The 18,972-nt window shown below is 38.6% G+C and overlaps 1 protein-coding gene across 3 annotated transcripts in view; it reads left to right on the forward strand.

Moving 5' to 3' along the window:
• PIK3CB (phosphatidylinositol-4,5-bisphosphate 3-kinase catalytic subunit beta) overlaps positions 1 to 18,972 on the forward strand; it is a 200,333-nt gene that overhangs the window by 115,934 nt on the left and 65,427 nt on the right. For all 3 annotated transcript variants that reach the window (XM_081234606.1, XM_081234607.1, XM_081234608.1), the window contains 2 exons: positions 16,736 to 16,987; positions 18,374 to 18,470. In XM_081234606.1, the coding sequence (XP_081090732.1) occupies positions 16,736 to 16,987; positions 18,374 to 18,470 (349 nt within the window). The remainder of the gene's footprint in view (positions 1 to 16,735; positions 16,988 to 18,373; positions 18,471 to 18,972) is intronic.

An 18,972-nucleotide genomic window follows, 5' to 3' on the forward strand; every position in this document is an offset into this window, starting at 1 on the left:
CCTCTTTTATACCTGTTAGCAGTTGCCTTATGTGTTGAGGTGCTCCTATGTTGGGTGCATATATATTTATAATTGTTATATCTTCTTCTTGGATTGATCCCTTGATCATTATGTAGTGTCCTTCCTTGTCTCTTATAACATTCTTTATTTTAAAGTCTGTTTTATCTGATATGAGTATTGCTACTCCAGCTTAATTTTGATTTCCATTTGCATGGAATATCTTTTTCCATCCCCTCACTTTCAGTCTGTATGTGTTCCTAGGTCTGAAGTGGGTCTCTTGTAGACAGCATATAGATGGGTCTTGTTTTTGTATCCATTCAGCAAGCCTGTGACTTTTGGTTGGAGCATTTAATCCATTCACATTTAAGGTAATTATCGATATGTATGTTCCTATGACCATTTTCTTAATCGTTTTGGGCTTGTTTTTGTGAATCCTTTTCTTCTTTTGTGTTTCCCACTTAAAGAAGTTCCTTTAGCAGTTGTTTGTTGTAGAGCTGGTTTGGTGGTGCTGAATTCTCTTAGCTTTTGCTTGTCTGTAAAGCTTTTGATTTCTCCATCGAATCTGAATGAGATCCTTCCGGGGTAGAATAATCTTGGTTGTAGGTTCTTTCCTGTCATCACTTTAAGTATATCATGCCACTCCCTTCTGGCTTATAGAGTTTCTGCTGAGAAATCAGCTGTTAACCTTATGGGAGTTACCTTGTATGTTATTTTTCGTTTTTCCCTTGCTGCTTTCAATAATTTTTCTTTGTCTTTAATTTTTGCCAATTTGATTACTGTGTGTCTCGGCATGTTTCTCCTTGGGTTTATCCTGTATGGGACTCTCTGCGCTTCCTATACTTGGGTGGCTATTTCCTTTCCCATTTTAGGGAAGTTTTCGGCTATAATCTCTTCAGATATATTCTCTGGTCCGTTCTCTCTCTCTCTTCTCCTTCTGGAACCCCTATAAGGCAAATGTTGTTGCGTTTAATGTTGTCCCAGAGGTCTCCTAGGCTGTCTTCATTTCTTTTCATTCTTTTTTCTTTATTCTGTTCCACAGCAGTGAATTCCACCATTCTGTCTTCCAGGTCACTTATCCGTTCTTCTGACTCAGTTATTCTGCTGTTGATTCCTTGTAGTGTAGTTTTCATTTCAGTTATTGTATTGTTCATCTCTGTTTGTTTGTTCTTTAATTCTTCTAGGTCTTCGTTAAACATTTCTTGCATCTTCTGAATCTTTGCTCTTTGCCTCAGTTGTTCTTCCGAGGCCCTGGGTCATCTTCACTATCGTTATTCTGAATTCTTTTTCTGGAAGGTTGCTTATCTCCACTTCATTTAGTTGTTTTTCTGGGGTTTTATCTTGTTCCTTCATCTGGTACATAGCCCTCTGCCTTTTCATCTCGTCTCTCTTTCTGTGAATGTAGTTTTGTTCCACAGGCTGCAGGATTTAGTTCTTCTTGCTTCTGCTTTGCTGTCTGCCCTCTGGTGGATGAGGCTATCTAAGAGGCTTGATGGTAGGGACTGGTGGTGGGTAGAGCTGATTGTTGCTCTGGTGGGAGGAGCTCAGTAAAACTTTAATCCACTTGACTGTTGATGGGTGGGGCTGGGTTCCCTCACTGTTCATTGTTTGGCCTGTGGCAACCCAACACTGGAACCTACCTGGGCTCTTTGGAGGGGCTAATGACAGACTCTGGGAGGGTTCATGCCAAGGAGTACTTCCCAGAACTTCTGCTGCCAGTGTCCTTGTCCCCACGGTGAGCCACAGCCACTGCCTGCCTCTGCAGGAGACCCTCCAACACTAGCAGGTAGGTCTGGTTCAGTCTCCCCTAGGGTCACTGCTCCTTCCCCTGGGTCCTGATGTGCACAGTACTTTGTGTGTGCCCTCCAAGAGTGGAGTCTCTCTCCCAGTCCTGTCAAAGTCCTCCCATCAATTCCCACTAGGCTTCAAAGTCTGATTCTCTAGGAATTCCTCCTCCCATTGCCAGACCCCCAGGTTGGGAAGCCTGATGTGGGGCTGAGAACCTTCACTCCAGTGGGTGGACTTCTGTGGTATAAGTGTTCTCCAGTCTGTGAGTCACCCACCCAGCAGTTATGGGATTTGATTCTACTGTGATTGCGCCCCTCCTACCTTCTCACTGTGGCTTGTCCTTTGTCTTTGGATGTGGGGTAACTTTTTTGGTGAGTTCCAGTGTCTTCCTGTCGATGTTTGTCCAGCAGCTAGTTGTGCTTCTGGTGTTCTCACCAGAGGGAGTGAGAGCACGTCCTTCTACTCCGCCATCTTGGTTCCTCCCTCCCTGATTTCTAAAGGCAGAAATCACGTATGGGCAAAGATACCCTCAAGTCTTATGGAGTGTTTTTTTTAACATATATGTATGATTTTGCTTAGTAGTTTGAACGTATACGTGTATAATTTATAGTCTAAAAATTGGAATTCCTACTTGTTCTTCCCATTTTTTAGGTTATTGTATTTATTACTTATTTAATGCTTTTGTTGTTACAGCCTTTTGTTGTTACTTAGTTTCTTCCTGAAGGAGACCAAATAAGCATTCACTACATGCTTTATTTTTCTGGAGCATTATGCTTTATTTTTGTCATTGGCAGATTATTTGTGAGGACACTTTATCTCCATAGGTTTTAACAACTTCCATCAGCTATTTCAAGTTGGATTGATTCTATAGTTTGTGGTCATATATTCATAGGAATAATGGGCTTAGTTTAAAGTACCCTCCCCCCCACTCCAGCTAATTCTCTAGTTCCCCCTCTTCTACCTTTTCCTCTTTCCAGTGGGGTTACATAGTTGAATTTAAGTAAATTAATGCAGTTATGGCATGACTTTCTTGTAGGTCCACCTCATTCTTTTTAACTGCTTCACAGGTTAGGAGTTCCATTATAATGTTGAAGAGATATCTGGGGGGAAAAAAAAGGCGAGGGGTAGATGCGGAGCAGGGACCTTCCTTTCTTTCCAAACGTTTTCCTTTTCTTAGTGTACTGGTTAGGCCTTCCAGTATAATGTTGAGTGGAACTGCTGAGAGTAGATGTATGAGTCGGGATTCTCCAAAGGGGGCAGAAGATAATCACACACACACACACACAGACTTATTTAAGGAGTTGGCTCACATGATTAGTTGGCCAACCGGAGATCCAGAAGAGCTGATTGTTTAGTTCTAGTCTGGTCCGAAGGCCTGAGAACCTGGAGGCGCCTATCAGGGAGTTACTGTTGAAGTCCGATATGCTCAGGGCCCAGGAAGAGCTGGTGTTAGGTAGTCAGGCAAAAGTTCTTTCTTACTCTAAGTAGGGCCAGTGTTTTTGCTCTACTCATTTCTTCCACTGGTTGGATTACCACCACCTACTCTAAGGAGGGTGATCTGTGTTCTGCCAGTCTACCATTTAAATGTCAATCTTATCGGGGGTGGGGGGGAAAACCACTCTCACAGAAACACCCAGAATATCTGGATGCCCCAAGGCCCAGTCAAACGGGCAAACGAAATTAACCATCACAGTAGACATTTTTGTTTTGTTCCTAAAGAAAAGCAGTTAGTCTTCCAACTTTAAGTATACTATTACCTGTAGGTTTTTCGTACCTGTCCTTTATTCAAGAAATTCTCTTCTGTTTCTACTTAGCCAAGAGATTTTATCCTGAAAGGGATAGAAAACGTTGCACTTTGTTCACTGCTTTTTCTGTATTTATTGAGGTGATTGTGTAGTTTTTATATTTTGGTCAGTTAATTTGATTGATTTTCAAAAGTTAAAACCAACCTTGCATTTCTGAAATACGTACTACACGTTGAAGATGTAGTAGCCCTTTTATGTATTGCTGGATTTGATTTATTAATATTTTGTTATGAATTTTTATGTCTGTGTTCGCGGGGAATATTGGTCTGCACTTTTCTTTTTGTGTAATGTCTTCCTCTGGTTTTGGAATCAGGAAAATGTTGACCTGATAAATTGAGTTGAGAAACCTGCCCCTCCTCAATTTTCTGAACAAGTTTATGTAGGATTGGTATTAGTTCTTCCTTAAACATTTGGTAGGATTTACTCCAAGCCACCTGAGCCTGGAGTTTTTTTATGGGAAGGTTTTTAATTAGAAATTTAATTTCTTTAATAGATATATAGATAGTCATATTTTCTGTTTCTTTTGTGTCAGCTTTGATAATTTTTGTCTTTTGAAGAATTTAAGTTGATAAATTTATTGTCATTAAGTTCATAATAACCCCTCAAATTAGTTTTATGTTGCTGTGTAACAAATTACCACAAACCTAGCAGCTTAAAACAACACCTATCTATTAGCTCATATTTCTGTTGTTCAGAAGTCTGAGCATGGGTTGGCTGGGTTTTCTGCTTATGGTCTTACAGGGTTGAAATCCAGGTGTTAGTTGGGCTACATTCCTTCCCGAAGCTCTAGGGAAGAATCTGCTTCCAGGATGATTCAAGTTATTGGCCACATTCAGTTCCTTGCAGTTGTAGGCCTGAGGTTTTCTTTGCTTGATGGCTTTTGGCTAGGGATTGCTCTCAGTTACTAGAAGCACCTTTCAGGTCCTAGCTGTGTGGCTCTCTCTATTTTCAACTCTAGAAACAGAGAATTTCTTAAGCATTAAATCCTTTTCTTGCTTTGAATCTCTTGCCAGAAGATCCTGGTCCCTTTTAAGGGCTCACCAGTGGGTCAGGCCCTTGAAGGATAATCTCCCTTCCTTTGTTTTATTTTGTTTTGTTTTGGCCATGGCACTCAGCATGTGGGAACTTAGTTCCCAGACCGGGGATCAAACTGGCGCTCCCTGCAGTGGAAGCACAGAGTCTTAACCTCTGGACCGCCAGGGAAATCCCTCTCTTCCTTAAAGTAACCTATGTCATATAGTAAAACGTAATCACGGTAGTGAAATCCATTGTAATGGCAGTCCCAGAGATCTTACTGGGCAAATGATTCTCTGGAGTCTGTAATGAAATCCTAGGTGTTCAGTGAAGATTCACTACTCTGCCTGACTGGCATTTGAATGGCTTTCACTGTTAAAGCGCTTAGAATTCTGTAGTATACAGCTTCCTGGTTGATCTTTTCCCCGCCTCGTGGCATTTCCCTTTTCAGGTCTGCATCTTAATATTCAGCAGAAGCCTTATATCAGTGCTGCTCAAAATCTAGAAGATGGTATTAGTGCAGACAGAGAGAACTCAGAAAGCCCTCTAATTATAGCACTAGTTGGAATGGGTTCTTCTAATTCTCAGAGAGAGTGGGGATCTCCCCATTTTCTCCCTCTCTTTTTTGTTTTCTGTTCTTTTCTCTGTTCTTACTTGCCCATGTCTCCCAAGAAGTCCTGTGGCAGCAGTGGCAGAGTGGCAGTGGCAGGAGCAACAGCGTTGGGGACAGGCCTAAAATGCAGAGTTGAGCCTTCCTCTTTGACTAGAGGGGTTGTAGCCCTAAGAGAATGGGACACATACTGATTGGCCTCCCACCTTTCCCTTTCTGTCCTTCTCTTTTTGGCGTAGTTGTAGGAAATGTGGTGGAATAATGCCTCAGTTTTCTGGCTAGGTGACAAGAAGAGGGGAGCCCCAGGCAACCAAAAAATACTTGGATGATTTCAGAGTAGGACGAGCTCAGGAAACTTCTAGGTTTATTCCTGAGCTGTACATATATGGATCAGAGTCATAACTGCCTATATACTTTGAGAACTGAACTGTGGCCTGAACCACCACCCAAGTCTCAGGCTAGTCACTCTGTGGTGCACATGCAGGACAGATCCAGATAGCCCTGCAAAGGATTTGAAAACTGAACTGGGATTGGAACCACAACTCGCAGAAGGTTTGTTGGAACTTGCAGCCTGAACCTAACCATTGTCTCCTAAAACAAACATCAACATTCTCTGTAGAATATAAACAAAACCGAGTGTCTTATAACATAATAGTCAAAATGTGTAGGATATATTTCAAAATTAATTGGCATATAAAGAACCAGGAAAATCTCAAGTTGTATGGACCATGAGAATCAACAGGCATCAGTGCTGAGATGACATAGATGTTGGAATTATTCACAAAGCTGTTAAAGTAGTTATTATAAAAATGCCCTAATAACTAAGGGCAAAACACAAACAATGAAAAGGAATGGAAAAATAGAAAGTCTCAGCCAAGATATACAGTTGTCCATCAGTATCTGCAGGGGTTTGGTTCCAGGACCCCCAGAGGGCACCAAAAGCCACAGAATTTCAAGTAAGTTCCTTATATTAAATGGCATAGTATTCTTATACAACCTATGCACATCCTGTACTTTATTATTATTATTTTTAAATTTAATAAACTTATTTTATTTTTGGCTGCATTGGGTCTTCGTGGCTGCACGTGGGCTTTCTCTAGTTGTGGCAAGCAGGGGCTACTCTTCATTGCGGTGCGTGTGCTTCTCATTGAGGTGGCTTCTCATTGCGGAGCACGGGCTCTAGGTGTGCGGACTTCAGTAGTTGTGGCACACGGGCTCAGTAGCTGTGGTTTGTGGGCTCTAGGTGTGCGGGCTTCAGTAGTTGTGGCACATGGGCTCTAGAGTGCAGGCTCAATAGTTGTGGCGCACAGGCTCAGTTGCTCTGCAGCATATGGGATCCTCCCAGGCCAGGGCTGGAACCCATGTCCCCTGCATTGGCAGGCGGATTCCCAACCACTGAGCCACCAGGGAAGCCCCACATCCTGTACTTTAAATCATCTGTAGATTACTTATAATACCGAATACAATGTAAATGCTACATAAATAGTTACTGAAGTGCAGCAAATTCAAGTTTTTCTTTTTATCACTTTCTGGAAGTTTTTTTCCCAAATATTTTTGATCAGTGGCTGGTTTAATCTGTGGTTGCAGAACCTGTGGATAAGGAGGGCCAGCTAATTAAAAAACTGGGGGAAAAAGACCCTCAATGGACTCAATAATAGAAGTAGTGTGAAAGGAAAGAGTAGTGAACTTGAAGATTAATCAATAAAATTTTCTAGTTTGAACAGAGAGAAAAATGGTTGGAGGAGAAAAAACTTAACAGAGTCTCAGATACCTATATGACAATATCAGAAGGTCTAACACGTGTGTAATCTGCATCTCAAAAGGAAAAGGGAAGGAATGAAGCTGAGAAAAACTACACTAAAAATCATCACTGGGAGCTTTCCAAAGTTGGCAAAAGACATAAATATAACATGTTTAAGAAGCCCAATGAACCCTAAGCATGATAAACCCAGAGAATTCCAAGCTCAGATATACTCCGTATCAAAAATCATAACTTGAGGGCTTCCCTGGTGGCGCAGTGTTTGAGAGTCCACCTGCCGATGCAGGGGACACGGGTTCCTGCCCCGGTCCGGGAGTATCCCACATGCCGCGGAGCAGCTGGGCCCGTGAGCCATGGCCGCTGAGCCTGTGCGTCCAGAGCCTGTGCTCCGCAACGGGAGAGGCCACGACAGTGAGAAGCCCGCGTACCGCAAAAAACAAACAAACAAACAAAAACAAAACATCATAACTTGACTCTTCCTAGTTAAAAATCATAACACCTTATAAGCGTAGTTACATGGCTCTCACCACTCCTAACCTGTTAAAATAGATACAACCTCCGGAAAGAAAAAACTATCTTAATCTTTTTATCTTCTTATTTCAGTACCTAGAACACTCAATAAATATTTGTGCAATGAATGAATACATTTTAATGTAACTGTCTCTAACATCTTTATATCCTTAGTTAAAGGTAGCACAGGACTCCTCCCACTAAGCCAGAACAAACCTGCCTTTTTATTGTGATATACTTCATGAAACCCTGGGAATTTCAGCCTATTCATGTTACTGATCTTTCTTTGGGTATCTAATATCAGAAGGGTAAATGTATTGGATTTGGGCCATATCTTCGAACAAGAAGGAAATGAGGTGTTGATGTTGGGAAAAAGTTTCACATCTTGGCCAACACAACATTTTTAATTGGTGAGTTCAGGAATGCGGTCTCTGCAGGCTTGGCACACCCTTGCTGTAGCACAGTGGAACGTCCTTTACATAACAAAGCCTGCCTTCTCTCCATCTCCAAGTATTCTGGGACTTGTGAAAAAGTGTCTTTGGAAGCTTACTGAAGTTGGACAATGAAACATGTGACTGTAATTAAACATGATGGTCCTTTAAAATTCTCAACTTTTCAGAGCCTGAGGGTGATTCAGACAAAGCATCAGGAAATGTGACAATTTTGGCAAAATTTCACATGATATAAATTTAGAGAATGGTTTTTCTTACTGCTTTTTCTGAAAACAAAAACCTTCTTTAATGTCTTCTACTACGGGAAATTCTAAGCTCAGAAAACACAGATTTTTTCACTTTATTTTAAATGTAGATAATTTTTTCTTCTCTTGTTTGTTTTTAATCATGTATGAATTTCAATCATTTTAGTGAATTACCAGGAGATTTCTCTATCAGACATAGTCCTAATGACTTGGTCTTAAATATATCACACTTTGACTATTAGAGAATGATTGATATTTCAACAGTTTTCTTCAGAATGTGCAGGGTCATTTTTGTTTATTGTTACCACACCCAAGTTAGATTCATTCTTTATTGTTACCCTTTTCCACACCACACCCTTGGCTGTTGCTGTTTACAGCTAGTATAGGACTCTCCTAGGTCATTATACTTGAGTTCTTTTTTGAGCTTTGTATCCAACTGATCCATAATTTTACTGTGTTCCATATATCTGAATTTTGCCAGAGGTTGGTTGATAGAACTATAACCAGCATTTTTTGTTTTGGTTTTTAAGTATTAACATTTATTGAGTACTTATAACGTAGTGGGCTCATTTGTTTTTATTTCTCAAAAACTGTCAAAAACCAAGAGACGCAAACGTTTTTAAGCTCAGCAATTTATTTTAAGTAGCTTGTTTTTATCACAAAAACATGGAAAAATATTTATTTTTAAACTTGTGATTTTTCTGAATAAACTATATATTCTGTATACAAAAGGTGATAAATTCCTAAGTCTTTAATGTCACTGAGAGTAAGTATTGAATATCATTTTTATTCTGAAATGCTTATCTTCCATCCTATCATACGAAAGTTTTATGTGTGTTTTGTTTTATTTATGATTTATCTAATCTCATTTCACAAATGGTTTGAGGTAAGCTCGCTGCATGTCCCCCCCTCGCCCCCCCCCACGCACACCCAGTCTCTCATATATACACAAAAAAATATACAAAGTGTGACTTTTTAAAAAATAATCGAGGATATTTAATAGTTGAAAAAGCCAAGAGCAAGATTCGCAGTAGGTCGTTTTATAATAGGATCCTGTATAACTGCTTGATGTGGACTACCGATTTCACTCTCTGCTGACAGTATACATAGTAGCCAAAGCAAAGGAAACATGATCAGTTATAATATTTAGGATCTCTTGAGATAAAAATAATCTAGTTATTCATATGGTTGTAGTTCATCCTTATGTTGGAAATGGAGAGATGTTTAGCAGTTCCTTATGAAGGAGACACAGTGGGTGATAAAGTGCACACCAAAATCCCTGACAACATCATTATAGTAGGTAAAATAATGTTTCACATATCTGTCTCTTATAATATCTTTCACTGGGTAGACTTAAAATATAATATTGACAGTGCAATTCAGAAAAAATCACTCTGTGTGATACCAAAGTCATTCTGTGTAATTCAGTCTAAGTACTATACTCAACCATGTGAGTATGTAGTTGAATGGTAATATTTGGACTTTCCGAAGAAATAAATGTATTGCATGACTTTCTGGAAGTTCCGTATATGTATTTTTACTCAAAAATGGGTTTTGGATAAAGATTAGGCAGCAGAGACTTTGTTGTGGCCATTTAAGCTCAGATATATATATATATATATCTGATATTGATTATTGATATATATAAGATCAAAGCCTAGAGTGGAATTAAAGTAGTCTTATAGACATGAATTTCCTACATGGGGTTTACATATGAATAGATGACAACCCCATCCCATCAGCCATACACCTTTACATGGAGATCTGTGGAGTGTCAGGTGTCTATGAATTAACCTGCATTTTTCAGGAAGAAAATACACCTTAAGCCTCTTCTACTTCATGTAACGTACGCCCTATCCTCAATCTGCGCCACCCACATGACTTCAGAATTTAGTAACAATGATCTATCTGTAGTTGGTAAGTACTGGATTCTGATTTTTATAGTCGGTACATAATTTGGTCTTCCTCATTACTTGTTTTCCTTATAAATAATAGTTGTTTAGTACTTTATTGCCCTAATGTTTCATAACTTCTAAACAGAGTAGATTGACAGATAGGACATATCCTTCAGAACATGTCATCTTCAAGTAATAGACAACCCGACAAAACAAGTAGCTTAAATAGGGCTTTCAGAGGAGAGTAACTCTGTGGAAGTTCTCAGCAGTGAAGGAAAGGTAAGAAATAATTCTTGTAGTGATGAAAGAATAATTTTACATTTGGCTTTGGGTGGTCATGGTGCTGGTCTGCCCAATAATATTTGGCATGGAGGAGAGGCAGGTAATCAGGTTTATCCAGGACATGGGCCTCAGATGAGTATGGCAAAGGAGAGACAGGCACTGGCAAAGGGTTTTGGTGAGGGTGAAGGCAAACAAAGCTAATGGAGAAATGGGGAGGTGTTGATTATTGAAATGGAGGCCTTAGTGAGGGCAGGGAAGTGTTCCTTTGGGAGTGTTGGAGGGAGTTGGAAGGTGAGATAGTTGGAGAGTAAGCTATAGGAGTTATTGACTTGGAGGTGCTAGGGTGTGGTCAAGTCAAATTCAGGGTGTGATCGTGGGTTGTGTGGCTGAAGGGAGTGAGAGGAAGTACTGTGGAGATCTTGATGGCAAGGTCCTCAGAGGTCAGGTGGATTGTTGGCTTCAGGCATGTGGACTCTGCCTCAGTACCTCTTAGTGGTTTACCTCTCGCTTATATTCTTCAGATCTTGGAAAACAATAACTAATATCTTCTTTGTAAGAAAATTGAAAAAACTCTACTCCCTTTGCTTATGGTTCTCAAGCCTTTGCTTCCAGCCCAGGTATCTACTCAGTTCCATTCTCTATTTTCGCATGGTACATACACATTTTTAAAGCCAACTTATGTTTAATTTCCCCATCTCATTCTCTTCCCCCTGAGGCTGCCTTTGCTCTTATAATTGGTAAGGCAGCTAGAGTTGCCCTTCCCCCTTACCTACCATCTATAATCAATTGATCACATAGTGTTGATCCTACTTCGTTAATATTCTTTACTATCTGTTTCTTCCTCTTTGCCTTCCAGACCTTTGCATAGTCCAGGCCTTTACTGTCTCTCCCTGAATTACAACAGCAGCCTCCTCACTGCTCTCCTCGCCTCTGTTTTCACACCTTTCCTTATACCCAAGCATCTCTACCCCGAGGACAAAGTAGTTCTTTCGCTGTTTCAGTTGCATTCTGTTTAGTGGTCTTAAGTGTCACGGACTTTGCTGCTGGCCTCTCCAACTCAGGCACCTGCCATGGTCCTCATGTGCATCTAGCTGTACTAGGCTGTGTTTTGGTTCTTCAGGCATGCCAGGGGAGTTTGTCTCTGCACAGACAGTATGTTTCTCCATTTTTTTTTGTCTGCCTGTTGAACTCCTTTTGATATAATGTTTGGTACAACAGTGGTGGAACCCTTCTTAACCTCCTGATAAATTAAGACCTCCCACCCATTGCCTGTCTTCCTGAGGTATATTAGAAAGGGAGAGAAAACTTAGAAATCCAGGTTTGGTGCTCTCTCTCTTCCTACCTTTCATATAATTATACTAATGCTAAATGCCATTTATTGAGCATTTCATGATGGGACCATTTCTTAATTGCTTAGGAGAAAGTGTTGTTTTATAGCTCTTACAGGCAACTAAAATTTTCTTTACAGAATAAAGTAATTATGAAAATGAGAAATTGTGTTTCAGTATGCTTTTGCTTATTCCTATTCTGTCCTGGCTGTTAAAAATACTAGTCTTGTCAGGTTCTCATAGTTTAGATACTTTGAGAATAGCATAAAGATAGACACAAAGGTTTCCTAAAAGTATTGTTATGTAAATCCTTCTTTGTAATTATCCTTATTGTGTTTTTCACAAACTAAAAATGAAAGCCCCCAGACTTCTTTGCCTAATTTCAGGATACACAGGGAAACACCATTTAAGGTGGTATAGAGCCATGGACTTAAACAAAGGTTGGTTAAGGCTACGGCTACTAAATCTTGAAACTAGTGGTTTAAAAACAAGGAGAGAAACCTGAATGGTTGTTTTAAAAAAGTAATACCAAAAAAAATCATTTCCCTTTTCATTCATACCTTCATTAAATTTAATGAGTTTTGGATTGATCATGTGCATTTGGTGTTATGTTGGTGTTTACAATCTTAAATTTAGAGCATCCGTCTATTTTATGTGATACTTTCTAGAATATTAATCTTAAAATATTTTAAAGATAAAATTATAGATTCCATATATAAGTGATATCATATTTGTCTTCCTCTTTCTGGCGTACTTCGCTTAGTATGATAATCTCTAGGTCCGTCCATGTTGCAAATGACATTATTTGATTCTTCTTTATGGCTGAGTAATATTCCATTGTGTATGTATGTACCACACCTTCTTTATCCGTTCATTTGTCCATGGACATTTAGGTTGTCCAAGATACAAATGAACTTATTTACAAAACAGAAAGAGTCTTACAGGCATAGGAAACAAACTTATGGTTACCATAGGGGAAAGGGGGGTGTAAATTAGGAGGCTGGGATTAACACATACACACTACTGTATATAAAACAGATGAACGACAAGGACTGTATAGCACAGGGAACTGTACTCAATATTTTGTAATAACCTATAAGGGAAAAGAATCTGAAAAGGAATTATATATATTATAATACATATAATATACATATAACTGAATCACTGTGTTGTACACCTGAAACTAACACAACATTGTAAATCAACTGTATTTCAATTAAAAAAAGATACTGTGTGTATGTCCACGCTACTCTCACTTCGCCCCAGCTTCCCCCTCCCCACCTGTGTCCTCAAGTCCATTCTCTAGGTCTACGTCTTTTCTTTTTTTGCGGTACGCGGGCCTCTCACTGTTGTGGCCTCTCCCGTTGCGGAGCACAGGCTCCGGACGCGCAGGCCCAGCGGCCATGGCTCACGGGCCCAGCCGCTCCGCGGCATGTGGGATCTTCCCGGACCGGGGCACGAACCCGTGTCCCCTGCATCGGCAGGCGGACTCTCTACCACTGCGCCGCCAGGGAAGCCCTATGTCTACGTCTTTATTCCTGCCTTGCCACTAGGTTCATCAGTACCATTTTTTAAAAAATAAATTATTTTTTTTTAATTTTTGGCTGCGTTGGGTCTTTGTTGCTGCGTGTGGCCTTTTCTCTACTTGCAGCGAGCGGGAGCTACTCTTCATTGCAGTGTGCGGGCCTCTCACTGCAGTGGCTTCTCTTGTTGCAGAGCACGGCCTCTAGGCGCAGGCTCAGTAGTTGTGGCGCACAGGCTTAGTAGCTCCGCAGCATGTGGGATCTTCCCGGACCAGGGCTCGAACCCGTGTCCACTGCATTGGCAGGCGGATTCTTAACCACTGAGCCACCAGGGAAGCCCCCATTTGTTTTTTTGGTTCCATATATATGTGTTAGCATACGGTATTTGTTTCTCTTTCTGACTTACTTCACTCTGTATGACAGACTCTAGGTCCATCCACCTCACTACAGATAACTCAATTTCGTTTCTTTTTATGGCTGAGTAATATTCCTTGTATAATGTGCCACATCTTCTTTATCCGTTCATCTGTCAGTGGACATTTAGGTTGGTTCCATGTCCTGGCTATTGTAAATAGTGATGCAATACACTACCGAATGTAAAATAGATAGCTAGTGGGAAGCAGCAGCATAGCACAGGGAGATCAGCACGGTGCTTTGCGATGACCTAGAGAGGGTGGGAGGGAGGCTCAAAAGGGAGGGGATATGGAGATATATGTATGTATATGGCTGATTCACTTTGTTGTACAACAGAAACTAACACAATATTGTGAAGCAATTACACTCCAGTAAAGATCTATTTAAAAAAAAATCCTATGCCATGCATTCAGTCACCAAGAAAAAAGATAAAATTATGAAATATAATCCAAGATCACTTAAGAGAATGACAGAACACCAATATTCTTGGTATCCTACTATAAACTGCTTTTATTTGTATTCTTCTCTGCACACTGTCAAAATGTGAATATGCTTTTAATGAGTATATATAGTATTATTTCATTTTTCATTTAAGATTATATCAAATAATTTCCTCCTTGTATACAGTGTAGGCTTCATGATGGATTGAATGTAGGAGACATAGAGTGTCTAAGCTGTTGATGCTATTCTCATTAAGATTAGTTAGGTTCTAGGGAAGTTTTTTGTTTTTGTTTTGTTTGTTTGTTTGTTTGAGTTTGATATGGGAGAGACTTAATAGGTTCATTGCCTCCTGGGGAGGAAGATTATTTTTCAATGTAGAAGAGCAAAGGAGAAAGGTCTGAGTACTTGGGAAGTTGGAGCAAGATGGAACCAGGGGCCTTGAGCAGAAAGAATACCCCTTTTCCCGTGAAGTTGAGGGGAATCAGCTGTGTATTCAGATGAAAATTCCTGGTGGCCTGAGAGTTTACTGAAAGTGTTTTTAGTAGTCCTTTGTAACTCCTATACTTTAATCTTTAGTGTTATAATGATCTACCTGTATTTGGAGTAAATGATCAATATTCTTCTTCTTCTTTTTGTTTTAATATTTATTTATTTATTTGGCTGCACCAGGTCTTAGTTGTGGCACACGGGAATCTTCCTTGCGGCACGTGGGATCTTTTTAGTTTCTGCACCCAGGATCTTTTAGTTGCAGCTTGCGGGTTCTTAGTTGCGGCATGCAGGATTTAATTCCCTGACCAGGGATCGAACCGGGGCCCCCTGCATTGGGAGCTCGGAGTCTTAACCCCTGGACCACGAGGGAAGTCCTTCAATTTTCTTCCTTTAGTTTAAAAATGTTTTTAAGGGAAAATTCAAACATACACAAAAATAGAATAGTATAATCGACTTCGTGAACTAATCACCCAGCTTCAATGATTATTCTGATAGATTTTTAAAGATTTTTCTTTTTAACTTGCTTTTCTGTGATTTTAAAATATTTAACCATTAATCCATCTCTTTATTTTGCAGGAGTTAGATAAATGAGTACTATTTATTAAAGTAAGCTGTCCTTTCCTTGTCACATTATGAAGAGTGTAGTCTACTAACCTATAGTTTTATTTACGCCAGTACAGCATCATTTTAATTATTTTATAGGTTTAAAACTCATACTTGTAATATATTATAAATATTTGTAATAATTTTAAAAATTAAAGCTATTATCAACATTTAAAATTTTATATTACTATAGAATATGTTTTAATATCTAGACATTTTTTGGTATCTACTCAAAATTAGGACAGTAACTCTTTTAACAAGTCAGAATTCTTATTGATAAGCTTTTTTAAAAAAATAAATTTATTTATTTTATTTTATTTATTTTTGGCCACGTTGGGTCTTTGTTGCTGCATGTGGGCTTTCTCTAGTTGCGGCAAGTGGGGGCTACTCTTCATTGCGGTGCGCAGGCTTCTCATTGCAGTGGCTTCTCTTGTTGCGGAGCATGGGCTCTAGGCGCGCGGGCTTCAGTAGTTGTGGCACGAGGGCTCAGTAGTTGTGGCTCGCGGGCTCTAGAGTGCAGGCTCAGTAGTTGTGGTGCATGGGCTTAGTTGCTCCGCAGCATGTGGGATCTTCCCGGACCAGGGCTTTAACCTGTGTCCCCTGAATTGGCAGGCGGATTCTTAACCACTGCGCCACCAGGGAATTCTGATAAGCTTTTTTAAACTAAAGAAAGATAAACCTAAATAATTCCACATATACATTTATTTCATCTGTAAATATTATATTGAGTACTACTGTGTGCTGATGTCACATCTGAATTAATTGATTAAAAAAAGTTTGATCTTAAAGTATTTCATTTTTTTTTTTTTCTTTTTCTTTTGGCTGTGCCTTGCAGCTTGTGGGATCTTATTTCCCCGACCAGGGATCGAGCCCATGCTCCCTGCAGTGGAAGCATGGAGTCCTAACCACTGTACCATCAGGGAATTCCCAGTCTCTGTGTTTTAGTACTGTTTTTAGTTCTACTTTTACCACTCAGTTTTAAATCGGAGATAATCATGTCATGTTGTTTTAAAAAATCCATGTAAATGACTGAAAAAAAGTTTCTGGAATACTTTACCTGTGTCCTGCATCACTCTGGACCTGAGTCTTTAGGAGAAAAATGAAAGACAGTAGTGTGTAGGATAATCATAAATATGGTTAGAAAACTTTAAGTTGACTTTTATACTGACCAATTCATAAATTATTTGGAAGTAGAAGGAGACCTTGGAGACATTTTATCCACCCCTTCCTTCCCAGCTATACAGATAACTAAGACAAGGCCCCAAGTAAATGAAGTGAATGGAAGTAAGCATATGATAGTAGTTTTTATATTTATGGTCTTGGTTTCTTTAGACCCATTTATACCATTGAGACCTTTGGCATTTTTTAGCTGGTCTGCTTAGTAAGTGAACAATAGGTTATACTAACAGTGTGGTGAATTATATGCTCATGAATTATAGTCTAATGGTTCTGTGGACGAATAGGCTTTCCTAGAGTTTGTCTGCTTCTGCCAGTATATGTTTCTTCATTCTCCCAAATAAAGGTGTTTTAGTGGTGCAGTATTCATGATTCTGTATTTGTTTTTGTCTCCATCATTACAGGTTCATGTCAGGGCTGGCCTTTTTCATGGTACTGAACTCCTGTGTAAAACCGTCGTAAGCTCAGAGATATCAGGGAAAAATGATCATATTTGGAATGAACCACTGGAATTTGATATAAATACTTGTGACCTGCCACGAATGGCTCGATTATGTTTCGCTGTTTATGCAGTTTTGGATAAAGTGAAAACGAAGAAATCAACTAAAGCTATTAATCCCTCTAAATATCAGACCATCAGGAAATCTGGAAAAGTGGTAATTATATACTAATTTCTGAAAATTTTTTATAATGGACTAATAATAACATAATGGAATAATTTTAAAACTTTGAAATAATAGAATAATATAAATGAAATTATGTCATATAACTTTTGTCCCTAAGAATTGATTTCTAAAAAAGACAGTAAGTCTCCATTTTATGTCCTTGTCATTTTTCTTTTGGCAACTTTATTTTAGTATATGTCATACTGTAAGTGTTCTATTATAAGTGTAATCCTTTTCAGAAAATAGTTTAAAAAGAATGAAGAGATTTAAAATATTACAGGTCCACAGTCCTTTAACTGAAGTTTCAGGTGCCAGATATGTTTGAGAATTCACAATTTTATCCATTTTAGAAAGATCATAGATCACTCAACACACCTTGTAGAGTCTGGGACACAACTCTGTAATCAAACACATCAGTTTCTAGCAGTGAAATATATGAATATTCACACTAAATGAGACAAATGAAGACTGTCATTTAGCTTCATGTTATTTCTGGTCATGTTTTACTGTTAAATGAGTTACGAACAAAGCTTTAGTTGTCAGAGTTTCTTAGACTTTGAAATTGTGGATAAAGGATGGTGAACGTGTTCTTATGTTCTCATCTTCCATTTCATATATTTATTCAAGTCTTTTTAATTTTCTTTATGGAAAGTTTCTTTTTGGAGGATGGAGACATGAATTTTATGAATTTTAAAAAGTCTCGTGACTATTTATCTACATGAATTTGTATCCTTTTATTCTTAACATGAGAATATAAGCCTTTCCTCTGGTTATTATCATATAATTTTTTAAAAAATGAATTTTATTGTCTAAAAAGTCACATAAGAGTTATTTCCTTAGTTTTTTTCCTCCACTGATAGAGAATTTTACTCAGAGTGTTCAAGTATTTATAGTTTTTTCATAGACTGTGACCAGATTAATTAGTCTGAGTGTCTACGTAAAAGTCCTAATAGCTTGGTGCTTCCTTTTTAGAAATATAAATAAGTTCTACAATACCTAGAGACATTGCCTTCTGCTAAATTAAGATTTATATAGACTGAAAGCTCTTAAAACATATAATCTAACATATCACACATATTTTCTTGAATCATTAAAAATTCTTCATCGTTTGCAATGGCTGCACAATAAATATTCTACTTTTTGGATACTGTGTTTTATTCTGAGACATTAATTGGCTTTTAGGATTTTCTTTAACCATTATAAAGATGTTGAACATCTTTCCATGTACATCTTGTTTTTATATTGGATGGTTTTGGAGGAAATCATCTAGAAAGCTAGAAACTTCTAGAACTAACATTACTGAAGCAAAGGGTATGTGCGTGTTCACACCTTAAAGTTTATTCTTAGGATATTTATGCAGTGGTATCTTTTCAACAGGATTATCCTGTAGCCTGGGTAAATACGATGGTTTTTGACTTTAAAGGACAGTTGAGATCTGGAGATATAATATTGCACAGCTGGTCTTCATTTCCTGGTAAGATTTACATCCTAATCCTTAGTGTTAAAGAATAATTTTTGGCATGTGGACTAGTTAACATTTTTTTATGACTCACTCTTTTTTCAGTCCGGTAAAGAAACCATCTTTTCGTATTTTTATTGTTTATTCCAAAACAGATTTCCCAAGATTATTTTAATATACTTAGAAGTGATTTGTATCTGAATATATTTATTTTGATAACTATTTTCTCACTTTAAATGTTTATTGTTACAGGTTTTTGAGACATTCTCCTAAGGAACAATGTCTTCTTTATAACAATCTCTGTGGTTCCTAGTTGTACTAAATTTCTGCTTCTGCACTAGAAGGAACATTAACTAACATGGGAAGGATAGTAAAGACACTTCCTCTTTAGTTGGTGTTATCTTGAAATTTGAGCTAAGAGGAACACCTTCCACAAGCCTATATTTCTCAAATACTACTCAGAGTATCCCTGTGAGGTAGATGGCTTTGTCCCATTTTATAGATGAGAAAAGTGAAG

This window comes from Mesoplodon bidens (genome assembly GCF_964165515.1).
Source record: "Mesoplodon bidens genome assembly, chromosome: 5".
In the NCBI taxonomy this organism is placed as follows: domain Eukaryota; kingdom Metazoa; phylum Chordata; class Mammalia; order Artiodactyla; family Ziphiidae; genus Mesoplodon; species Mesoplodon bidens.